The sequence below is a fragment of the Dromiciops gliroides genome, chromosome 5, assembly GCF_019393635.1.
Source record: "Dromiciops gliroides isolate mDroGli1 chromosome 5, mDroGli1.pri, whole genome shotgun sequence".
NCBI classification, from domain to species: domain Eukaryota; kingdom Metazoa; phylum Chordata; class Mammalia; order Microbiotheria; family Microbiotheriidae; genus Dromiciops; species Dromiciops gliroides.
The window spans coordinates 270,956,321-270,981,069 of NC_057865.1; the positions used below are offsets into that span (position 1 = coordinate 270,956,321).

At 43.9% G+C, this 24,749-nt stretch overlaps 1 protein-coding gene across 2 annotated transcripts in view; it reads left to right on the plus strand.

The window, feature by feature from the left end:
• PLXNC1 (plexin C1) overlaps positions 1-24,749 on the plus strand; it is a 234,047-nt gene that overhangs the window by 157,480 nt on the left and 51,818 nt on the right. For both annotated transcript variants that reach the window (XM_043968236.1, XM_043968235.1), the window contains exons 20-21: positions 1,410-1,608; positions 7,759-7,905. In XM_043968236.1, the coding sequence (XP_043824171.1) occupies positions 1,410-1,608; positions 7,759-7,905 (346 nt within the window). The remainder of the gene's footprint in view (positions 1-1,409; positions 1,609-7,758; positions 7,906-24,749) is intronic.

Sequence of the window (24,749 nt, forward strand, 5' to 3'; positions counted from 1 at the left end):
CAGGTATGTCAAGTGACTTGCCCAGGGTCACCCAGTTAGGAAGTAGCTGAGGGCAGATTTGAACTCCTTTATCAGTTTAAGTGTTCCTTCCGCTGAGGTATATTGCCATCCCTCTAAAACTTAGTAAATAATAACAGGAGCTTACATTTATAGAGCATTTTAAAGTTTGTACAACATTTAACTATATTCTCATTTGATCCTCACAGCAAGCCTGGGCAATAGGCATTTTTCTCAGCCCCCCCCCTTTACAGATAAGGAAACTGAGGCTGAGAAAGTTCAACTTGCCCAGGGTCACACAGCTAGTGTCTGAGACGGGATTCAAACTCAGGTCTTCCTGACTCTGAGTCCAGTATCCTATCCCCTTTACCCTGGCCGAAAAAGTGTATTACTGCATCCAGTATCACAGATAAGCCTTTATTTGGTCCAGGGCCAGACCAATACTTGGTGTCTTTATAGTATAAACTTTGTATAAACTATCGAAACTTGTGACCAACTGACAGAATGTGGGGGCAGCTAGGTGGCACCATAGTGCACAGAGTGCCAGGCCTGGAATCGGAGACTCTGGCCTCAGACATTTATTAGCTGTGTGACCTTGGGCTAGTCACTTAGCCCTGTTTGTTTCAGTTTCCTCATCTGTAAAATGATCCAGAGAAGGAAATGGCAAACCACTCCAGTGTCTTTGCCAAGAAAACCCCAAATGGAGTCACACCAAATGGAGTTGGACACAACTGGAAAACGACTGAACAACACATGTAGAACTCAGAGTCACCTACCCAGCATGATAAGTCCTCAGAGTAGAAAATAATTCACTGCTTTAATCAACTCAGTTTATCGAGCAATTCAATTTATTGAGCACCTACTGTATACTTTGGGAATACAAAGATCTTAGTATAGGAATAGGACCTGTGAGTTCATTCATCCAGGAAACTCCCTCTACCATGTCTGGTCAGCACCTTTCTTTAACTTGGTCTTAGAGATTTGTCCAAGAAATTAACCGATTTACCCAGAGTTCACACAGTCATTGTATGTCAAAGGTCAGACTCAAACCGGTTTTCCTCTGACTTCAAAATGGACTCTATCGGCTACACCAGGGTTTCCTCTATTGTACTGATTATATTCAGAATTAATACAAAGTCATTGTGGGGAGTGGGAATCAGGAAGGACCTCAAGTAGGGGGAGGTGGTTCCTGATTTATGCTCTGAAGGAACCTCAGAATTACATAAAGTCGGTGTCGGGAGGGCAAAGAAGACAAGAACTGGTTTCCAGTCATCTCCCCTGGCTCAGTCCAGGCCACACACAGAAGTCAAGAGTTCTCCCCCAAAGCTTCTCTGAGAATCCAGAGCCAGGGTCCTAGCTGCCTCCCGGTCCGCTCCCGTTGGCTGACTCCTTGTCCTCTCTTTCTCATCCAGGTGTTTATTTGCTTCGTTCCTGACCATCGCCCTCCAGACCAAGCTTGTCTACCTGACCAGTATCCTCGAGGTTCTTACCCGAGACCTCATGGAGCAATCGAGTAACATGCAGCCCAAGCTGATGCTCCGGCGGACCGAGTCTGTGGTGGAAAAGCTCCTCACAAATTGGATGTCTGTTTGCCTCTCCGGCTTCCTCCGGGTAAGTGCCTCATCTTTCTGCAGTGTCACAGGTAAGACGATCGGGGCTTATTTTTAGCAGACATTGAACCCTCTTGCAGAACAGACCCTGAGAACTCCATAGTGTCAAAACAACAGCTTTTCTGCCTTGGCTGCCCTCATCCTGAGCAGAGAGAGGCCTACGGGGGAAAAAAGCCGCTTGCCCGTAGAACGAATATCTTTGTGAATATTATTCAATTCCCCAGACATAATTTCTTTATGAAGAAAGACATTAAGACATTTTAGATGTACCTTGCCTCCATCAATTAAAATTAATTAAGTCCCTTCAGTTTGCTAGGCATCCTAAAAAGTGGAGCATGGGAGGGGGGATGTCTAAAATATTAAAGAGAGTGAACTTAAAAATAGCTGGAGGCATTGGAGATAGAGCCATTTACGTAAAAACAATCGATAGGCTAATTACAAATCATATCTAACTCGTCATTAAAGCAGGTCCCCTAAGGACCCTCATTTGCCTAGTTTGAGTTGAGTTGTTGGACATATAGATAGAATGAAATTGGATTTCTCAAGCCATTCGTCACTTCCAACTGTCCACTTAATTCAAGCACACTTTCCCTACATTTTCTCTTTGGTTAGAAAAAAAAAGGGCAAATAAAATAAAATAAAGAAATTGAAAGTGATTATTTGTGTTACAGAAAAGTTATTATTCTCCTTTAATCTTGTTCTATACCCATTTCAAGAAGAAAAAGCTGTGTATTTATAGCCAGTCCTAGAACTTAATTGAACCTTGAACAGGATGTATTGCTATGCCACTAATTTTCAACAATAGTATTTAAGTACAAGAGTGAGATGTGGGTCTAAATAGAGGGTGGCATCCACAGCTGTGCTTACTTTAATGTTTAATGCTGTCTTGAAAGAAGACATATGATGTTTTCCTACCAATCCATCTTGCCCCCAAGCAATACCTGGGTAGAAAGGCTAATTAAATCAACATTCCCCTACCCCCCCCCCCCATTTATCTGTTACTTAAAAACCTTGTTGGATTCCTGACATCTTCATCGTCACAGTCCTCTATAATCATCATCTCTTCAATGAGGACATTTCTCCATTCAAAACTTTTCCCCTATATAATGCCCATCCTTGTCCTTCCATTAATCCCCCTTTATTTGCCTGATGTACTTGAGTTCTTATTGGAGATTGCTTAATATTTCATGGGTCCCAGTGCAAATCTTGGGTTATCTAACATCCAGCTGTTATCTCTCACCCTCACTACGTGACTGGCCTTCTCCTTTTCTGATCAATAATATCTCTTACACCACTTGGGGTATATGCTCAAATTTGGTAATATGTTTCAGCCCACCCCCCATCCATCTTTAATTCAATTTCATTTATTTGGCTTAGATGTGTGGTTTCATTGACATAAGCAACTCCCACTGAGAAAAAGGCTCTCTCCCAATAGAGATGAGCCCCCTCCTTTTCAATTTACAGTCTTAGCTGTCCTAGCACCACTGTTCTCAAAGTGTAGTTCAAAGACCCCTAACCCCCACCCCAGCCCAGGGGTCCCCAATTCTGTTTCAGGGAATCTTTAAGGATAAAGTTATTTTCATAATATCAAGAGATTTTAATTTCTAATATGGTAAAAACATCGATAGATATAACCCACATAAACAAAAGATTTTTGCAAGGGGTGGGTGGTCCTCAGTAATTTATGGGTATAAAGGAGTCATGGAACCAAAAAGGTTGAGACCCATTGCCCTAGAAACTTAAATTCAAAGAACATTTATTAAAAACACTGTTCCCAGTACAAAGTGACTTGAGCAAGTCACTTAACCTCTGTTTACCTGTTTCCTCGGCTATAAAATGGGGATAATAATAGTACTGTTATGAGTAAAATCTAATGTGTGTCCTTACCTGCCCCCCGCCTCAGTTTGGGGGTGGGGGTAGAACTAGCTACAATTTACTGATAAAAGCCTAATCTGTTACTGAATTTAAGCATGTATTAAAGTATATTAGGGGTTAGCAAAGAGAAAGAGGGAAAGCCACCTTCACCTAGCTATCTCAGAGAGGACATGTAAAGTTCAGAAAGATAGGAAACCTGTCTACCCTGGCCTGCTTCTTCTGCCACCATGAGCTTGTTCCAGCCACCCAAGAGCCAGCTTCTCAGTCCCTTCGAGTGGAAGCTTCCTGTGGGACTTGAAGAGGGGCGGTCCCCACACAAAGCTCCAAGCTAATTGGCTGGTAGCATTCAAGTCCATTGATTGACATGACTTAAAGGTGGTCTTTGAATAAAGGCAACTTCCAGGATGCCAGGCAGCTTCCAGATGCCAGGATGACCTTAGAAAAGGTCATCTCACAATGCCTTTCTCAGCAGGGGGTGGTGCCCTGGTTCTCACAGTATCTCCATTTTAGGGTTTTTGTGAGGATCAAGAGAACATTTGGGGGGGGTCGGGGCAATGAGGGTTAAGTGACTTGCCCAGGGTCACACAGCTAGTAAGTGTCAAGTGTCTGAGGTCAGATTTGAACTCAGATCCTGCTGAATCCAGGGCAAGTGCTTTATCCACTGCGCCACTTAGCTGCCCCAAGATAACATTTGTAAAAGTAATTTAATACATGCCTGACACATAGTAGGTGCTATCTAAATGCTTATTCTTTTCACTTCTTCCCCCCCCCCCGCCCCTTCCCCCCCAAAAAAGATACAAAGATAAAACCCAAACATTCCCTGCCCTCAAAGAGCTTAACCTCTACTGGGCACACTAAAATAAACTTTTGGGAATCTTAGTAATTCTCAATAATAATAAATCATCAAAGTGATGTCTAAGACAAGTCATTCACCCTCTCTTGTTCCCCAAGAAATTCTCAAACAGAAACTGGAACACCTTAAAAAGAAACAGAAAGAGATGCCAGTCTTTGACTTTCTGGCTATACAACTGGATTCCCCTTGACTGAAAAGACAGAGGTATAGAGGTAGGAATAGAGACAGGAATTCTCCAGGGAGCCATCTTGGAAGACACAACCACTCTGCTGGGAAGTAGCAGGAGATGAGGTTAACAATGGGTTTTTGGGGGGATTTTTTGCGGGGCTGTTGGGGGTTAAGTGACTTGCCCAGGGTCACACAGCTAGTAAGTTTCAAGTGTCTAAGGCCAGATTTGAACTCAGGTACTCCTGAATCCAGGACCGGTGCTTTATCCACTGTGCCACCTAGCTGCCCCAATGGATTTTTTTTTTAATTTTTTAATTTTTAAAAAATGGTTTATTTCATTGAGGACTGCTTCCTTTAATCATGCAAAAAGGAAATGGTTTTTATTGAGCCTGGCAAATTAGTTTTGGTCTATTCTTATTCTCGAGGTTAAATGTTATGTTATTCAGTGTTTGGGTTGTTGTTGTTGTTGTTTTAAATAACCATTACTATCTTGAGGTCCTTAAGCCTTCAAGGCTCCATGATTTGGAATGGAAATGATCATTTCCCAAAATTAGCTAGGTTAGTCCTAAATGGCAGACTACCACCAGCCCATTTTTTTGAAGCCTTTCCAATTTATCAGGGGTTTGTTGTCCCCTGGCTTTGGATCACTTTTACATCATGATAAGGCATCAGAATGAGATTTTGTTGGAAGAAGAACCCCTAATAAGGACAGTTATATAAGCATACCATTTGTAGATAGTTAGCAGTTTATTTGAAGAAGATCCGAGGGTGTGAGTAGACCACAATCAACTATGTAAATCTAGCATCCAAGGAAGCTAATGTGATCAGAGGCTGTGTTTAGGAGCTGTGTTGTCCAGAGCACAGGAAGGAAGTCGTGGTCCCTTTGTGTTCTTCCTGAATCAGGTTATATCTACAGTATTTTATTTAGCCATAGGTAACATTTTTCAGAAGGACATTGATTAAATTGAAGAATGTCTAAAAGAGGACCACTCTTTGAATGCTGATGTAGCCTCCTGTTGATGTCATTGGTTGAAAGAAATTGGAGTTTTTAAGCTAAAAGAGAGAAGATGGGGCAGCTAGGTGGCACAGTGGATAGAGCACCGGCCCTGAATTCAGAAGGACCTGAGTTCAAATCCAGCCTCGGACACTTAATACTTACTAGCTGTGTGACCCTGGGCAAGTCACTTAGCCCCAATTGCCTCACACAAAAAAAAAAGAAAGAGAGAAGATTTGGGAAGGACAGTATATGATAGTTGTCTTCAAGTATTTGAAGGGGTCTGACATGTGGGAGAATTCTTCTTGGCCCAAGAGGGGAGGATTAGGAGCAATAACGGAAGTACACAGAGGCTGATTTAGAGTTAATATAAGGAATGCTCTCCTAACAATTAGCACTATCCCACAGCAGAATGGGACGCCACAAGAGGGAAGGTGTTCCTCTTACATAAAGTTTTCAAGAAAAGACCAGTGGCCATTAATTGGGTGGTACAGTTGAAAAAACATTCCATTCAGATTTGGGGGAGCGTTGTTTGATTCCTGGCTCTGATACTTATTTGTTGTGTGTTTTTCATCAAATCACATCACCTTTCTGGGCCTCAGTTTCCAAATCTGTAAAATGAGAGGCCTCTTAAGTCCCTTCCAGCTCTAATCTAGAATCCTATGATGTGGAAAGGATTCTCATTGGCCTCCTATGTTCATGCCAGCTCTGAGATTCTTTGGTTCTCTGTGAATTTCGCTAAGAATTAAAACCTAGACACAAGCACCATGGGCCCATTTGTTTCTGTTGGACATTCACCATCTGATGAACTTTAGATGCAGAGGTGCATCTAGATGTCATAACAAGGGGGTGAGTATGGTGTCATGGGAAGAGGCCTGAGTACTTGGGACCAAGTCCTGGCCCTCCCGTTTGTTAGCTATGTGACCCAGGGTAATTCTCTGAACCTCACTTTTCCTCATCTACAAAATAGGAATAATAATACATCTTACAGGGTTGTTTTATGGGAAACACCTTCCAAACTATAAAACTCTATAAATGTGAGTTATTACTAGATACCTAATCTCCAAAATGTGGCTCTTAGCTCTCCCTTTTAAGATTTTTTAAATAGCTAGAGTTGTGATTTTCTTAGTACAAGGAACTCCCATTGAGTAAGCTCCTTTTATCAATGCAGATCTCCAACTCCTCTGTGACAGAAAGACTTGGAGAGTTTCCTAGGGGCACTGAGGAATTCCATGATTTGCCCAGGATGGTTTAGTCGTGTCCACCTCTTCATGACCCTTTATGTGGGGTTTTCTTTGCAAAGATATTGAAGAGGTTTGCCATTTCCTTTTCCAGTGGATTAAAGAAAACAGAGGTTAAGTGAGTTGCCCAGGGTCACACAGCTAGTAAGTGTCTGAGGACAGATTTGAATCCAGATCTTGCTGTAAGTCCAAAGATAGCTTGCTGTCCAATAGGCTATGAAACTTCATCCACCTAGCTCTAGTTTATACTTAGAATACTCAGGGGAATCTGTGATCTTATCATTGGGAGGGGGGTGTCCAGTGAAACTCATGGAAACTCATCCATGCCTGCCTATTCTCTTGTCCATGTCCTCCCAAAAATTTGCCCTGGGATGGAGAGGAAAAGGGGCACCTGCCTATTACGGTGGGTGCCTTCCTTGCTTGCTTTAGACATTTTGGGAACATTCCGGCTGCCTCTCAGTTATTCCTTGCTCTCCCCAGTGGACCAACCAGTCATGTTTCTTGATTGTATACACCTCCCTCTCATTTACGTTTGTACCCATGCATGCATATGTATGCACAATACAAATATATGTACATGGAATATAAGTATACAATGATGTATGTATACACACGTACACAGAGTAAATATGTGTACATGTTGTTATGCCAGTGGGTAGGTAGTTGGAGAAAAGCTCAGAATTAGCACCAGCAGATCTGGGTTCAGATCCTTCCTCTGACACAACCTGTGTGACCTGTTTCCCAATCTGTAAAATGAGAGTCTCCAACTGGTTGATCCATGAGGGTCACTTCCAAGTCTAGATCTAGGATCTCACAACCTCACAATTTAGGTCCCCGGACTCGTTTAAACCAAATGTCTTCCCTCTTAGCGGTAGGGATGCTCATATATGTCACTGGTAATTAGCATCACTGCTTCATTTCCCCCCTCAGGCTGCAGTTAACGAAAACCTTGCCCCTTTTCTGTGCACCGGATCCCACCGAAAACTAACTGGGTTGTCTTTTGTGCTGTTCCTTCCCAAGGAGACTGTTGGAGAGCCCTTCTATCTGCTCGTGACCACCCTAAACCAGAAAATAAACAAAGGTCCGGTGGACGTCATAACTTCAAAAGCCCTCTACACCCTTAATGAGGATTGGCTCCTGTGGCAAGTGCCCGAATTCAGCACTGTGGTACGTTTACTCTATTACTCTTTCCTTCCAAATGTTTAAGTGTTTACCGCTAAAGGGGGGGGGGGGGGAATCCAACAGGGAAGGGGGGAGGGGGAAGCCGTGTCAAAATGAAGGGATATATAATTCCTGCTGTGAGAGGACTCATCCGTTTCGTTAATTAAAAACAATAGTTGATAAAATATTAACGCCCTGTTCAAATAATAGATTTTAATTACTTGGATGCAGGGGGGAGGGAGCGCGTCTTAATGCCGCCTGGGGCAATCATCAATTTCCAAAGATTTTAATATCAGGATGGCTTCTGGCTCCCGGCCTTGTCAGAGGAGCCGCAAAGTGTTCCCTATTCAATCCTTGTAATTGCAATCAGGATTTCTCAAACTGTTCTTCTCGGGGAGACAATGTGTGAAGATGCACCACAGCTGACTCGGAATGGGGGCTTATTTTAGAAAGATAACACGAGATTAATTCAGCTTGAGTTTCCTGTACCACACGACACTCGTACTTTATTTCCTTGGATTAGTTACAAATGTTTGGTGTCGTGCACTTAATATGCCGTGATTTCATCACTATTTTGGGAGTAATGCCGTAAATAATGAGCAGCGTCGGCTAGGCTCGCTGTTTTGGGGGATTTCATGTGGAGGAAGAGGAGGAGAAGGAGGAAGAGGAGGAGGACGCCCCCCTCCCTGTGGCCCTTCCCACCGAGCAAGTGGTTGGTTATATTGGGGGATCATCAGAACCTTGGAGAGGGCCAAGCGCCATACTTACTCCAAGTTCATCTAAGAATTCTCTCCCCTTTTCCATGAAGACAGGTTCGAGGAAGAGATGATTGTCTCTTGTGGGGTGGGGGTGGGGCCTCCAGCTGCAAGATGTACATCCATACAATGGCTCTGGGCCTCTTCCCAACTTCTCGAGCTTTGGGGGGGGTGGGTAGGGAGGAAAGGGAAGAACAGAAAAATGACAGTGAGGTTTTGGTATTGCTCATTTGTGTTGCTGATCCTCCTGTGGCTTTGCCTGGGACGGCAAGCGTGGCAGCGTTGTTTTGGACGAATGCACCCGTTAATTGGAGAAGGCACCACGTTGGCTCGGACTGTGTTTTGGTTATGCTTTCTGTCTGTTATGGATGAAATTCCCCGGATCTGCTGTTATGGGTGATCAGTCACTCTTACCACGTGGGACTGGCCCTTCCTGGAAGGAGGATGCTCTGCTGACGCATGTGGCAGAGTGAGTGCAGGGTATTATCTTCCCCTAAAGTGGCCCTGGTCTGCAGCCTCCCTCCCGGGGCTGACTTCATTCTAACATAAACCCAGATGGAATCTATAAATCCTGCATAATTGAATGACTTTTTGTGGTAGGGCCTGATTCCTGTAACAGCTGTAAGAGAATCCTGGGACATAGATTAAGAAGCTGGAGGGGGCCTTAGAGGCCTTTGGATCTGATTCTCTTTAGTTTGTGGGTGCCTGTGCTGAGGCACAGAGAGAGCGTTTGGCTTTTCCTGGGTCACACAGCTCATGGCTGAAGCAGGATTTGAACGCAGGCCTTTCCTGCTCAGAGTCTAGTCCACATGGACACTCTGAGCTGGAGGGAGCCTTAGAGGTCATGCAATCTAACGGGAATCTGAGCTGGTCGTCTGGCCTCCAGTAAGGTACAAAACCTGCTCCCTGGTGGTATAAGCCATTCCCCTTTTGAATAACACCGACTTCTTAGGAATGTTCTCTTTCTGCGGAGCTCACATCTTCCTGGCTGCAGTTTCCACCCATTATTTTTAGTTCTGCCCTTTGGGGCGTAGAAAAACGAGGCTGCCCTCTCTTCCGCAGAATCCATCAGTCGGGTATGTTGCCAGGCACCGGAGACCCATAGGAAGGTGAAAACAGACCCTGCCCTGGAGAAACCTACATTCCAATGTGTGTGTGTGTGGGGGGGGGTGGACCACAGGCATATCCGTAGGTAGGTACAAGGCACTTCAGAGCTGGTGGAAGATAACCTTGGAGGCTGGGCACTGTGTTCCTACACAGTGAGGGGCTCCTTCCAGCTGGACATCAATGATCTAGTGTATTCTCTCTCTGGAGCCACAAACAACCCTTAGAGCTATCCAGAAGGGCTGTTATTTATCCTTCCTTTAAACACACTGCTCAGGTCCCCAGACTTTTGGTGATTTACCCCCCCAAGCTCACCCAGCACGGAAGTGTTAAAGGCCAGCCTTCTCCCCCTTCCCCCGTGAGGCTTCCCTGAAGAGCACCTCCGGATGTGCTCCCCATACTCTCTCCTCTTGCTACCCACTCTTGGTGAATGCTGTTCAACATTCAGATGAAAGACTAAGGAAGAAACTTTACATGTATTTACTTGACTCTGAACCGACTTGGTTCCAAGGCCCTAAAAATTCCCCTAAGAGAAATGATTTGAAAGTAAAAGAGGTTGGGGGAATCCGGCAATATTTTGTTCTCATCAAAAACAGAAGAAGGAGGCTGTGAAAAGGAGAAGAATCGAGGTAGGGGGAAGGGAAGGGGAGACAGGGGTTGCTTGTTGGTTAGGAAGGGTATTTCTGAGGTCTGAAGCCAGCTTGGCTTTTGTTTTCAATGTTTTACATCGGAGCAGATTTTTTTTTTCCCCTTTCATTTTAAAATATTGTTTATTTCATGGCCAATTAAGGTCATGTGTTTTTGATTTGTTCACACTCAGCTCGGGAGTTATTTGATGTTGAAGAGATTCCTGAAGACTCTTATTTCCTTCTAGGCCCTAGAGAGGAGGGAGGCTAATGGATAGTGACCATTTCAGAAATCCACAAGAATCCTTCCCTTCAAAAAGGAATTTGGCTGTAGAGAAAAATGGAAATTTGCGAGCTGGAAAGAAAACAGGCCTCTCATTTATTATATGGGCCCAGCTTTTAAAATTACTTTCTTTTTCGAGTGCATTTTATTGGTCATGGACCGGGCTCTCGTGGTAGTTACTAGAAGAAAAGTCAGATGACTTGCTCAGGTTTTCCATGACTGTAATCTTCGTAGAAGGTCAAGAGAAACCATCCAGGATTGCATTTCCTCTGTTGTAAATTCTGCATTCTGTGTCTGTCCTGTTCCCTTTCCCTCCCTCCTCCTCTCCTTCATCTGTCCTGAACGGGCCTCAGAGTTGGCTTAGGCTCCCACAGCCTCAGTTTCCTCCCATCTAAAAGGAGGAGTTTAGATGTGCTGGTCCTTGAGGACCCTGCCTACCCCCCCCCTCCAGCTGCTCTGAATCTGTCCTCCCAAGACTCTGATTTTCAAAGCCTCCTGGGATTGTCTCTGCAATTGTCAGGGGCCCATAGAGGCTGATGTCACGTGTAGGCGTGTCCAAGAAAGAAATGATCTCAAGGGGGGGGGGGGAGAATCAACAGAAAGCCAGAGGAAGTCATATTAGCAACCTGAAATGGCAGCCTTGCCAGGGGGGTGAGGGGAGGGAACAGCCCATGTGACAGTAACAAGGAGGCTTCACACCTCTAAGATTAGGTGGCTCCAGAGGAGCTGTTGGCTACAGCTTCAGGCATCCTGCCCCAGCTTATCCCCGGGTCACTGTGCTGACAAACATGTTCAGGTCCTGGGTCATAACTGGAAACAGACAGACGGACAGAGACACACACACAGACAGAGGAAAGAGAAAGCGGGAGGAGGAAGAGAGAGGCAGAGAAACAGAGACACAGAAAGAAGGGGGAGAGGGAGGGAAGGGGGGAAAGAGAGAAAGAGAGAAGAGAAGAGGGAGAAGGGCTAAGGAAGGGAGAGGCAGAAAAACAGCAAGACAAAGGATAGAGACAGGGTGAGGACAGACAGAGAAACAGACAGAGGAAAAAGAGAGACAGAAAGATTGGAGAGACAGAGAGAGAGGAGGAAGAGAAGAACGAGGGGAGAGACTGAGGCAGAGATGGAGACAGAGAGACAGGGATACAGAGAGAGAGAAAGACAGAACCAGTCTCTCCTCTGGCTAAGCAGTCAAATCTAACTGTAAAGCCAGAGGGAGCCTCGGAGGATACAGATGAGGAAACTGGCCCCACCTCCCTCAACCCCGAGCAGTTTACATTTGACTTAATCAGGGTCATACAGCAAATAAATGTTTTGAGGCAGAAGAGGAACCCGGGCCTTCCTGACTCTTCCCACTGTGCCACATACACAGCACACCCAAGAAGGAGTCGTAGTTAAAATAATCCTGATAGGGGGCGGCTAGGTGGTGCAGTGGATGGAGCACCGGCCCTGGAGTCAGGAGGACCTGAGTTCAAACCTGGCCTCAGACACTTGACCCCAATTGCCTCACCAAATCATCATCATCACCACCACCACCATCATCATCCTGATAATAACAGCTAGCATTTATACAGTTTGTCCCCAAAGTCTTAGTGCAATTTTAACCTTGGATGGCTTGAAGCTGCACTGAGACTTTTGGGACACTTGAAGGTTTTGCACAGCACCTTATAGGTGATGTCTGATTTGACCCTCACAACAACCCTGGGAGGCAGGTGTTGTTATCCCCGTTTTACAGGTGAGGAAACTGAAGCAGAGAGAAGTTACCCAAGCTCAAGTGATTCAATGACTGCAGCAGAGAGGACATGTAATATTCTACCCCTGTAGTCCCCCACCTCGCTAAACGGAGGGAGGGTTTCCTCATCTCTTCTCCCAGGCAAATTAGTGCAGTGTATAGAGCATTAGGATAGGTCAGGAGGACCTGAGTTCAAATGCTGTCTCAGACACTTACTAGCTGTGTGACCCTGGGCAAGTCACTTCACTTCTGGCCCTCAGGTTTCTATAAAATGAGAGGCTTAGAAGAGATGCCATCTATGGTCCCTTGTGGACAGCTTGGTAGCTCAGTGGATAGAGTACCAGGCCTGAAGTCAGACTTATCTTCCCGAGTTCAAATCCAGCCTCAGATGGTTACTAAGCAATGTGACCCTGGGCAACTCACTTCACCTTCTTTGCCTCAGTTTCCTCTTCTGTAAAATAAGCCAGAGAAGGAAATGGCAAACCAGTCCAATGCCTTTGCCAAGAAAATCCCCAAAGGGATCAATCACAGAGGGGGCAGCTAGGTGGTGCAGTGGATAAAGCCCCGACCCTGGATTCAGGAGGACCTGAGTTCAAATGTGGCCTCAGACACTTGACACTAGCTGTGTGACCCTGGGCAAGTCACTTAACCATCATTGCCTCTCTAAAAATAAAAAAAAAATTTAATTTTTTAAAAAGGGGGAGGGAGGGATCATGGAGAGTCAGGTATGACTGAAGAACCCATGCTTGACTTTGAGTTCTGTAGAAAGGGCAGATGGCACCTTCCTGACACCTCTGCCAGGGCAGAGGAGCCCAGTTCTGTTGAAGTCTGCTACCTGGGGGAAAAGAAATTTGTTGCAGCTCACAACCAAGATGAGAAAAATCCAATAACCCACAGCTAGTTCATTTAATTAGCGAGTCAAGTTCTAGTTGTAATCAAAGTTAAGAGATCAATTTCTTTTTAGCACTTGAAGCAGGGAAGTGAGTCGGCATCTTCGTCTGTTGTAGCTGGTAGAGCACTCCCGTACCACGGGGAGCAATCTTTCAGCAAACACGCTGACCTTATTTTCCTCATTATGAGAAAGACCTTAACATAGTTAGAAAGTCTTGAAAATTACTTATGGGGCCTGATGCAAAGCCTGCAGTGACCCATAAATGATTTCTTTAAGGTTTCTGCCTTTTCCCCCCCTTGGAGAAGGCAGAAGAATTAAGTGTGGTAGCCAGAGTGCAAGGTTTGGAATCAACCCAGATTGGAAGCCTGGCCCTGCCACTTATTAACCTTGGAACTTTGAGCAAATCACTCTTTCTCTCTGGGTCACAGCTTCCTCGTAAAATGAGAGGGTGACATCAGATGGCCTCTAGAATCTCTTGCAGCTCTGAACGTAGGATTCTAGCAAGGTGGCACAGTGGATCGAGTGCCAGGCCTAGAGTGAGGAAGACTTGAGTTCAGATCTGGCCTCAGACACTTCCCAGCTGTGTGACCCTGGGCAAGTCACTTCACCCTGGTTGCCTCAGTTTCCTCACATGTAAAATGAGCTGGAGAAGGAAGTGGCAAACCACTCCTGTGTCTTTGCCAAGAAGGCCATGAAGAGTGAGACGTGACTCAACAACAACAGCTTTCTGGCTGAGGCTGGGTTCTCTATCCAATACTCCAGGCTGCCTCTCCCAGGGTTACTGGGAGACTCATGCCGTTGCAGGTTTAATTTCCATTATGATTCAAAGTCCAGCTGGAGCCCCCTGGAATAGTAACCACAAGTCTGTCACCTCTCCATCCACCTGGGGTTCTCCCCTTGGCCCCATCTCCCACCCCCAGACCCTTCAGTTGCCTTGATTTTTATCCTTTTGAAAGATTCATTTTTTTCCCCAGTAATTAAACAACCCACTGTCCCGATTAAGTCATTCTGTGATGCTCCCATTACATCCCTTCCTGGTGTTTGCACTTCAGCAGTCTGCTTTTTAATACCCCTTGCTATTGTGTAGAAACAGTGAAGTTAATTAACAATCCTCCAGGTTCCCCCCTCCCCCTTCTCTTATAACATCGTTTGCAAATTATTTTCATTATGACTGAGGATAAAACCGAAACCACCTCTAACTTCAGAGCCTCCTATTTGCAACTTCATATCAAAGAAGTGAAACCATTCTCTCTCTCTCTCTCTCTTCTTTTTTAGATTTGTTTCTTATTAAAAATGATCATTATTAACAAATGCAGACATTTCAATATACAATTTTTCTTTTTAAACAATTTTAGGCAATTCATTCCCTTCTTGATAGCAGGGAGTAGAAAATGAGAAATCAAATGAAATCAGTTTTTAATGGTTCTCCTTATTCAGAACCTTTCTGCCCACCACCTAGAATTTGGGGATTAACGCTATGAAGCTGCTTCAGTACAAAGTTATCTCATTTTCTTCTTTATGGCTGAAAAGAGGGTGTTGTGCTCTCTCTACTGTGGAGTTATGAGTCTTGTTTGAATTTGAAGCTTGGAAAGTTACAGCCAAACTCTTAGTCTGAGAGTTAGCTACAACATAACCCACCTGCAAAGCATCTGGGGCCTGGGGCTGGGGACAGGCGTGCTTCCTATTCTAATATTTCCTGATGTGTCCACATATTAACACCTGAAGAAAGACATGTAGAGAGGCCGTCTGGGGAAGGGGGAGAAGCAGATGAGCTGCGCTGTCACTGGTCTACTTATCAGAGCCTCTGCTAGCCGGAGCTGCCTTGAAGGGTTGCTGCCCAAGGCAGATGGCTTGTAAACTGCACAGCTCTGCCAGAATTAGAACTGGGGGGGGGGGGGGAGGGGTAAGTACTGGCTCTGGAATCCAGAGGACCTGGGTTCAAATTCCTCATCTTGTAGTTATTACCCACGTGACCTTGTACGGTTCTGTAGGAAGACATTAATGTGGACTATTTGTGCCTGACCTGGGGTAGAGCCTTTCAAACTCATATTGGTCTGATCAGCCACAGTTAGACACTCTCCACCTTGCCTGTAACATAGAGATGTCATTGTGGTCCTCTTCAAGGAGGAAGGACAATAACCAACCAACCAAGGAAGACATTGGAACAGCTGGCCTCTGAGGTCTCTTCCCTCTCTAGATCCATCATCCTGGGTGGGACTTTGGACCAATAACTTCCACTTCTGGGCCTCAGTTTCCCCAATTGTAAAGTGAGAGGTTTGGACTAGATGTCCTTTGAGGGTCTTCCAGGTCAAGTTTCTCCTCAGCAAAATGGGTGCAACGGGGCAGCTAGGTGGCACAGTGGATAAAGCACCGGCCCTGGAGTCAGGAGGACCTGAGTTCAAATCCAGCCTCAGATACTTGACACTTACTAGCTGTGACCCTGGGCAAGTCACTTAACCCCAATTGCCTCACTAAAAAAAAAAAAAAATGGGTGCAACAGCACTTAGACTGCTTATCATCCAGGGCTGGGCTGTGAGGAGGAAACACCAAAAACCTCAGAATGCTGTGGCAATGGGAGTTGGCAGGGAGGAGAATTTTTTAAAAAACCACTTGGTTCAAATTCAGCTTGTGAACTTGAACGTCCTGGCTGTGTGACCTTTAGCAGGCCCACCTCCACTGAGCCTCAGTTTTTCATCTGAACAACAAGGGAGTAAATCCTTATCTGCCCCATGGAGGAGGGGGGCCAGAGGATTTAATGAGACTTAAACTGGGAGAGGGAGATAGCATAGTGTAATTGGATAATTTTACAGATGAAGAAACCGAGTCTGAGAGAAGTTAAGTGACTTGCCCTAGGGTCACTTAGCTAGTAAATGTCTGAGGCAGGATTTGAACCCAAGTCTTCCTGACTCCAAACCAAGAGTTCTATCTATTGCACCATCCAGCTGACTGAAGGCGAAGCAGCTGGTAGAGGGCACCTGGATATGATCTCTTGGTACATTGGAAAAGAATGTTTGATATGGAGTTAGATCATATCAGTTCAGATCCGAGCTCTGGAGGCAGCTAGGTGGCGCTGCAGTGGATAAAGCACCAGCCCTGGATTCAGGAGGACCTGAGTTAAAATCCAGCTTCAGACACTTGACACTTACTAGCTGTGTGACCCTGGGCAAGTCACTTAACCCTCATTGCCCCACAAAAAAAAGAAAAAACCAAATCCTAGCTCTGCCACTTACTACCTGTGGACAAGTCACATACCATGCACTGCCCCCCCCCCCCCGCGCCTTAGTTTCCTCACCTGTAAAATAAAGGTGTTGGGCTAGAAGACATAAAAACATCCCTTTCTAGATCAAAATCTGTGATTGTATGCTGGATTTACTAAATAAATACATAAACAAACATATAAATAAATACACAGAAAAAAATACTAGCTATGTGTGACCCTGGGCAAGTCACTTAACCCCAATTGCCTCAAATAAATAAATAAATAAATAAAGTTGCTGGATTTGGAATTGAGAAGCCTGTCTTCCAACCTTAACTCCACTTCCTACTCCCTATGTAGCTTTTGTCCCTACCCTCAATCTTTAGCCACATCTCAAGTGGATATCTCATTGAGATCAATCCTCAGTTTTCCAGTCAGTTCCCGTGCAATCTGTTCTGGGCCTCAGTTTCCTCTTCTGTAAAATGGAGAGGATAATCTAGATTAGGGTTTCTTAAATTTTATCCACTCACAACCCCTTTTCTCTCTGAGGAATTTTTATGTGACCCCAGGTATATAAAATAGGTATACATAACCTTTCAGTGGTGCCAGATTTTTCACCACCCTCACACTCAGGGGGCAAGACCCACAGTTTAAGAAGCTAGGGTTCTAGACAGCCTCAGAGGGCCAATCTACATCTGTGATCTCTCAAGGAAAAATAAAGGCATCCAAAGCTTATCTGAGACCAACAAACCCAAATAAGCACCTATGATCTTGTTTCTGTTCTCTTGGGAGAAAAAAAAAATAGAATCTCCAAAAACAGTTTACGTCTCTTGCCATTGTCCCATGCACTGAAATGAGCCTTGAAATTGCTACCTATTCATTTTTTGGTGCCAATGTGCAGTTGACAGTTTTAGCAAGATACACTTAGAGACTCTGGAAAAGGGGCAGAGGGGATATTGAAGAAGCAGAAAACATTGCGCACCTGCTAAGAATTTGTGATTTAGCTGATTGTCTTCCCCGCAGTATGAGAGAGGATGCTGGTGATGGCTATAAGAAGTCACTTTTCTTATCTATAAAACCAAGGGGTTAGGGGCAGCTAGGTGGTACAGTGGATAAAGCACCAGCCCTGGATTCAAGAGGACCTGAGTTCAAATCCAACCTCAGACACTTGACACTTACTAGCTGTGTCACCCTGGGCAAGTTACTTAACCCTCATTGCCCTGCAAAAAAACAAACCAAAAAACAAGGGGTTGGCCTAGGTCAGAGGTTCTTAACCTTTGTTGTGGCGTGGGCCCCCAGGCAGTAGCCAGGGAAGCCAATGAACCTTTTCTCAGATTCTTGGTTTTAAGTAATTGAAGTAAATGCTTAATTTCACATAGAGGTCAGTGAAAATGAAGAGGTCTTTTTTTTTTCCTCATAGAGGGTAGAATCTACCTATGAACCCCAGGTTAAGGGCTCCTGCTCTAGATGGTCTATAACGGAGGCTGCTGCTGCTGGGAGTCCTAACCGAATTAAAATGAAACTGAGAAATATTTAACAAAAATAAACATGTTCTGTCATTTTTGGTCAGGTCATCTCTATGTAAAATAATCTCCACGATGATAAGCCTTTATGATTTGTTGGTATTCAGTCACGTATGACTGTGACTCCATTTGGGGTTTTCTTGGCAGAGATGCTGGAGGGGGTTGCCATTTCCTTCTTCAGCTCATTTGAGAGATGAGGAGACTGAGGCAAACAGGGTGAAGTGACTTGCCCAGGGTCACACAGCTAATAAGGGTCTGAGGGTAAACTTGAACTCGGATCTTCCTGACTCCAGGCCCAGCATTCTATCTACTATGTTACCTAGCTTCACTCCTTAGAGATACATGGCTAATAGTTCTCACTGGGTCAGGAGGATATGTATGGTTTAGTGACTTTTAGGGTATGGTTACATATTGCTTTCCAGATTGCTTGGACAAATTCACATCTCCAGCAACACGGCATGTTTGTGTGATTCTGTTCCCACAACTCCTCCTACAATTGTCACTTTCATCTTCTGTTATCTTTGACAGTCTGGTGGGTGTAAGTTGTTTTGATCTGCAGTTATCTTATCCGAGGTTTGGATCATTTTATCATCTGGTTGCCGATTGCTTACATTGCTTTATTTGAGAACTTCCTGTTCATATCCTTTGACAACATAAATTAGGGAATGGTTCTTGTTCTATATTTTATTGATTCTTACATATCTTGGATATTAAACCTTTATCAGGAAAATTTCCATGAAGATTTTTCCATATCAAATGTGTCCCTTCTGATTTGAACTGCATTTGTTTTGCTTATAGAGATTTTTTTATCATACATTTTATCCTTTATGATCATCTCTGTCTCTAATTTGCAGAAGAATTATCATCTAATGATAAAAATTACCTCTTTGTCCTCTTTTTTTTTTTTAAACGACAAGCTCTTTTGTATTTAGTTGATATATCCATTTTGGATGTCTGGTATATGAGGATATATGACATATCTATTGTGGTATATGGTTTGAGGTATTTATCTTAGCCTAAGTTTTGCCAGACTGCTTTCCAATTTTACCAGCTAATTTTATTAAAAAGGGAATCTTTATCCTAATAGTGCCCCTGGGTTTGTGGAACACACTTCATGGTCAATTGCTTCCAAGTCTTGTATATTTAATATTTCCCCATTGATCTCAGTCTTGTTTTAATGTCCGCATTTATAAAATAGTTTGAGACAGTAGTACTAGTCCCCCCCCTTAATTCCTAATTTCCCCCCTTATATTCCTTGAGATTCTTGACCTTTTGTTTCTAATGATGAATTTTGTTATTATTTTGTCTAGATCTATAAAATAGTCCTTGGTGAGTTGATTCGATATAGCACAGTATCTGTTAATTAATTTTTATAAAACATCAGCACTTGAGACTTATTTCTGAAAAAAGTGTTTTGTAGTTGTTCTCATTTAAGCCCTGGGTGCATCTCTGTAGGTGGCGATACCTGCATACTTTATACATTCTGTGACTTTACTAAAGTTATTAGTTGTCTTCTTTAATTTTTAACACTCTCTAGTGTTCTCTAGGCAAACCATCATTTCATCTCCAAACAAGGATGATTTTGTTTCCTTTTTGCCTATAACAATAGGCAAATATATTTTTCTTGTCTTATCATTATAGCTAGCATTTCTAGAAATATATTAAATAATCATGGTGACAATGGCCATGGTGGCTTTGCCTGTGATCTTACTGGAAAGGCTTCTAGAGTTTCTCCTTTGGTTAATTGTTAATTTTTGATACTTTTAAACAAGAGTCTCCCAAACAATTAAATGATCTTTATCAGTAAAATTAAAAGTGGAGCTCCCTTTTAGCTTATAAGGGAGATCAATAACCTTGGCTAATGACTTCACTTTCCTGGGCCTTGGTTTATTTATCTGTAAATTGAGTGGGCTGGACTCATTACTGCTAAGTTCCCTTCTCATTTCAGAGCTTTGTGATAATATAATAGCCCATGTTTTATTAGATCTAGGGTGTTTTAGCCATTCTAGATTCCAAAACCTTGGCAGGCAAAGATCCATCCCGTTATACAGAGTCAGAGCTGGGGCCTGGGCCTACACAGAAGAAATTTCCTAGAGTCATTGAATATTTTTTTTTTTGGTGAGGCAATTGGGATTAAGTGACTTGCCTAGGATCACACAGCTAGTAAGTGTCAAGGGTCTGAGGCTGGATTTGAACTCAGGTCCACCTAACTCCAGGGCCAGTGCTCTTTCCACTGCTCCACCTAGCTGCTCCAAGTTATTGAATCTTAAATCCAGAGCTGGTGAGGACCTCAGGGGCTATTGAGTCTCTTTTGTCTACTTGAGTAGGATTCTCTTCTATATCATTACCAACAAGCAATTATCTGGCATTTGCTTTTGGAGACCTGAAATGAGGAGAGGAAACCCACCATCTCGAGCCCATTTCCTACCTCTGGATAGCCCAGTTGTGAGGAAGTTTTTCCTGGTGTCAGGTCTAAGTGGGTTTCATTACAACGTGCACATTCTGTTCCTGATTCTGTCCTTTGGGGGCCAAGCAGGACCATTCTCATCTCTTCTTTCTGTTTTCCTTCCCTATTAGGTATAATATAGGTGATCTAGTATATCTAATCTATGATATAGCTACAAATGTATGACATACCCTGCCTCTTGCCTCTTTTTGTATCGCCAACACTTAGCACAGTGCCTAGCACACAGTGGGTACTTAATAAATGTTTACTGATGTGATGAATGTTTATGATTTTTGCTAGTAGTTAGATCAGTTTTATAAAATGGACTTTACAGATAGGTACTTTGTAGAGAAGGGGAGAAATCATTTCTTCATCTCATCTTCCTTGGGCAAGCCTATAGAGGCTCCTCTTCACACCTTCGTGAGTTCATTGTCAACTAGGAGCTTCTTGCTGGCCTTGTGGGTTGGCCTTGAGTTTATGAATGTGCTTCATATGGACCCATTTATTCTTCTTTTTTTTTTTTAGTGAGGCAATTGGGGTTAAGTGACTTGCCCAGGGTCACACAGCTAGTAAGTGTTAAGTGTCTGAAGCTGGATTTGAACTCAGGTACTCCTGACTCCAGGGCCAGTGCTCTATCCACTGTGCCACCTAGCTGTCCCTGGACCCACTTATTCTTGAATACATTTTCTTTCATCTTCAAGCACAGGCTGTGGTATATATGATGTTCAAACTTTTTGTTTGCCTGATATCTTCCTAGTTGTTGTTGTCATTTTTTTGAGTCATGTCCTACTCTCTGTGACCCTATTTGGGGTTTTCTTGGCAAAGATATTGGAGTGGTTTACCATTTCCTTTCCCATCTCAGGAAACTGAGGCAAACAGGGTTAAGTGACTTAACCCATAGCTAGTAAGTGTCTGAGGTCTGATTTGCAATCAGACCGAGAGTCTTCCTGATTTTAAACCCAGTGCTCTGTCCACTGCATCACCTAGCTGTACTGTTGTGAGAGCAGATGGCACAAAGTCCTTGTTCTCCTCATTCAGGCCCCCTAAAGCATGTGAACATTGCCTGTCCCTTTTACCCTTCCAGTACTGACTTGCCTACCATTTCAGTCAGCCCAGAGTGTTTTTCTAGCATGGGGTATTAAAGTAGACAGTACTAGGCTTCCAGATGATTAGCCTATCTTTAATCACATTGGGATCTTCTGACAAAAGTTGGCATTGGCTATTTCTTTGGTCTCATTGAGGTCGAGTCAAACTTTCTTCTTCCCACATTGAGGGGCATTGGACACAAGCCTCTTCTGAAGTCCTGGCATACTCATGGTTACACTGTAGAGCAGAAAAGGAAAGGCCACAAGGATAGACTTGAGGAAAGCTACTGTGTTACCCCAGGTGTCTTTTTGGTTAATTATTTGTTCACTAACATAGTGCCTAACACAAAGTTGGCACTTAATAATTGCATGATGGGAAATGTGTAAATGATATCCAGTGCCCTTCCCTTAAGACAGTAACTTGCTGAGATAGGAAGTACAATTCAGTCTTGTCATTGCTTAATTCTTTAATTCTGGTGCATCTGGTTTGTGGGCTGTAGAGAAGCATAAAATGTGACCCTGGGTCTACCCAGATACCTAGATATCCCCCTTAGCACAACACTAGGGAAGGACCAGAAACCACAGATGTGTAGCTGCTCACTGCCTCCTGATCTATCCCTCCTATCCTCCTTCCCTCCCTCCCCCTTCTGCCATTCCTCTCTTTCTCCTCTCCTTCCCTTCTTCCCTTTCTTCTCTCTCTCTTCTTCCTCACTCCTTCCTTTCTTCCCTCCCTCCCCACTTCCTTTCTTCCTTCCTCCCTCCCTCCCTTCCTTCCTCCTTTCCTCCCTTCTTCCCTCCCTTTCTTCTTTCCTTCCCTCCCTTCCCCTTTCCCTTTCTCTCCCTCCCCTTCCTTCTTCCCTCCCTTTCTTTCCTTCCCTCCCTTCCTTCTTCCCTTTCTCTCCATCCCTCCTTATTTCCATTTCATACACTATATTGGTACTTACCTCATACTCATCCACCACTTTGTATAGTGCTTTTCTATCCAAGATATTTCCACATCCCTCTCATTACCTGGCCACCTCAAATATCACGGAGGAATATGTGACCTGAGAGAATCAGGATAGACCTCATAGGGGAAGTGACATTTCAGCTCAACTTTGAAGGAAGAGACAACAGTCGGGCAAGAACACATTCAAAATGGGCAGCAGCCTCAGCAAAGACATAGAGATGGCCGGTGTAAAGTCTTGTAAGACAGAGAGAAGATTAGGGCTGTTTAATTCAGATATTCATTCTTGTTGTTCAGTCGTTTTTTTTCAGTCATGTCTGCCTCTCTGTGACCTCATTTGGGGTTTTCTTGGCAGACACACTGGAGTGGTTTGCCATTTCCTTCCTCAGCTCATTTTATACATTAAATAACTGAGGTAAAAGGAGTTAAGTGTCTTGCCCAGGGTTGCTCAGCTAGTAAGTGTCTGAGGCTGGATTTGAACCCAGGAAAAGGAGTCTCCCTGAATCTAGCCCTGGTGCTCTATCCATTGTACCATCCAGCCATCCAACTATAGAGTGTATAAAATGGAGTAATAAGTAATAGGCCTGGGAAGGTAGGTTGGAGCCAGACCACGAGGGCTCATATAATGAAGAGCAGAATGAATACTTTTCTCCTAGGTGCCGTCACTAGAACTTTTTGAATGCAGGGAGTGTTTTGCTTAGCTCTCTGCTTTAGGAAGCTTTGTGATGGAGGGCAGGGATCCAGTTGGTATTAGGAGGGAGGTAGGGAGACCACTGAGAGTCCAGGGGAGAGGTGATGAGAGTTTGTGTGAGTGGGGAGGAAGGAACATGTGTAAGAATTGTCCTGGAAGTAGAATCGACAACAAAATGAGCTAACTGATGGATAAGATCATAGATTTTTTTTTTTTTTTGGTGAGGCAGTTGGGGTTAAGTGACTTGCCCAGGGTCACACAGCTAGTAAGTGTTAAGTGTCTGAGGCCGGATTTGAACTCAGGTCCTCCTGAATCCAGGGCCGGTGCTCTATCCACTGCGCCATCTAGCTGCCCCCAAGATCATAGATTTTTTGAGCTAAAAAAGGACCTTGGGGATATTTTGTTCAATATCCTCCCTTCTCCCATTTTACTGATGAAGAAACTGAGGCCCAGAGATCTAAAGTGACTTGTTAGGTTTGCATAGCTACATAGTGTCTGAGGCAGTATTTGAACCCAGGACTTCCTGTCTCCAAGTCCAACACTCTACAGGTGATGCCCTGCTGCCCCTAGAGAGGGAGGGGAAGGGGAGTCAGGCATCAGGGATGACTGAGGCAACACGTCTGGACAACTCCAAGGGTGCTGGTGTCTTTTGTAGGAACAGGAAAGTTTGGAAGAAGGAAGGTTCTGGAAGGAGAGAGATAATGAATTCTGTCTTGGCCATGCTGAATTAGGAGTGCTTATTAAGTATCTATTCACTCTATTACCAGGAAAATTGAGTTAGACAGAAAACTGTCTTCTGAGAACAGTCTGAGACAGCATTGAGCTGGACAGATGTGTAAAGGTGAGGCAGATGGCAGATGGTCATTTATTTTGTTTTCTCTTTCTTTAAAAAAAAAATTTCAATTTAAGAAACATAAAAACCCCCAACCCCAAGAGCATTTTCATATAGAAAATAGAACCTAGAAAGGAGGTTACATAAGAAACTGTGTGTGTCCACACAGCTTGCTTATCTAGAATTTTTTGCATCATCCAAAGGGTGGTTTTTGGATCAGATGTTTTCCACATATCTGATGCTTTCTTTTTCAAAGTGGCCAATAATTAGAGTCAACATTGAAACGATATCTTTTCTCATTTAAACATAAAGCACCTAAAAATGTGGTCTCTCACTGCAGAAACTGAAAGGTGGAGAATAGCAGTTATGTTCCTGCAGTGAGAGTGAGGGAGGGAGATGAAGGCATGGAGGTAAAAAAAACTTCTCATTCCCTCTGGGGCTCTATCTTCGGGGCAGCTCAGACTATTTGGTCAAAAAGCTTTTCTTAAATAGTTGGAGGGGAAAGGCAGCAGGACTTTCTAGTTATTTAGTCCAGTCTCTTTATTTTCTAGCTAGGAAACTGAGGCCCAGTCTCTTGACTAAGGTTGTCTTGACAAGTCCACTGTGGAGACAAAATCGACTAAACCTAGACATTCCTCAGGGGATGCACTGGAGCATTTTGAGGTGGGGTTGATCATCTTGGCAGTCGCTGTTGCCTTTTCTTATGTTTCTTTGTTTCAAGGATTTCTATGGCCAAGAAATT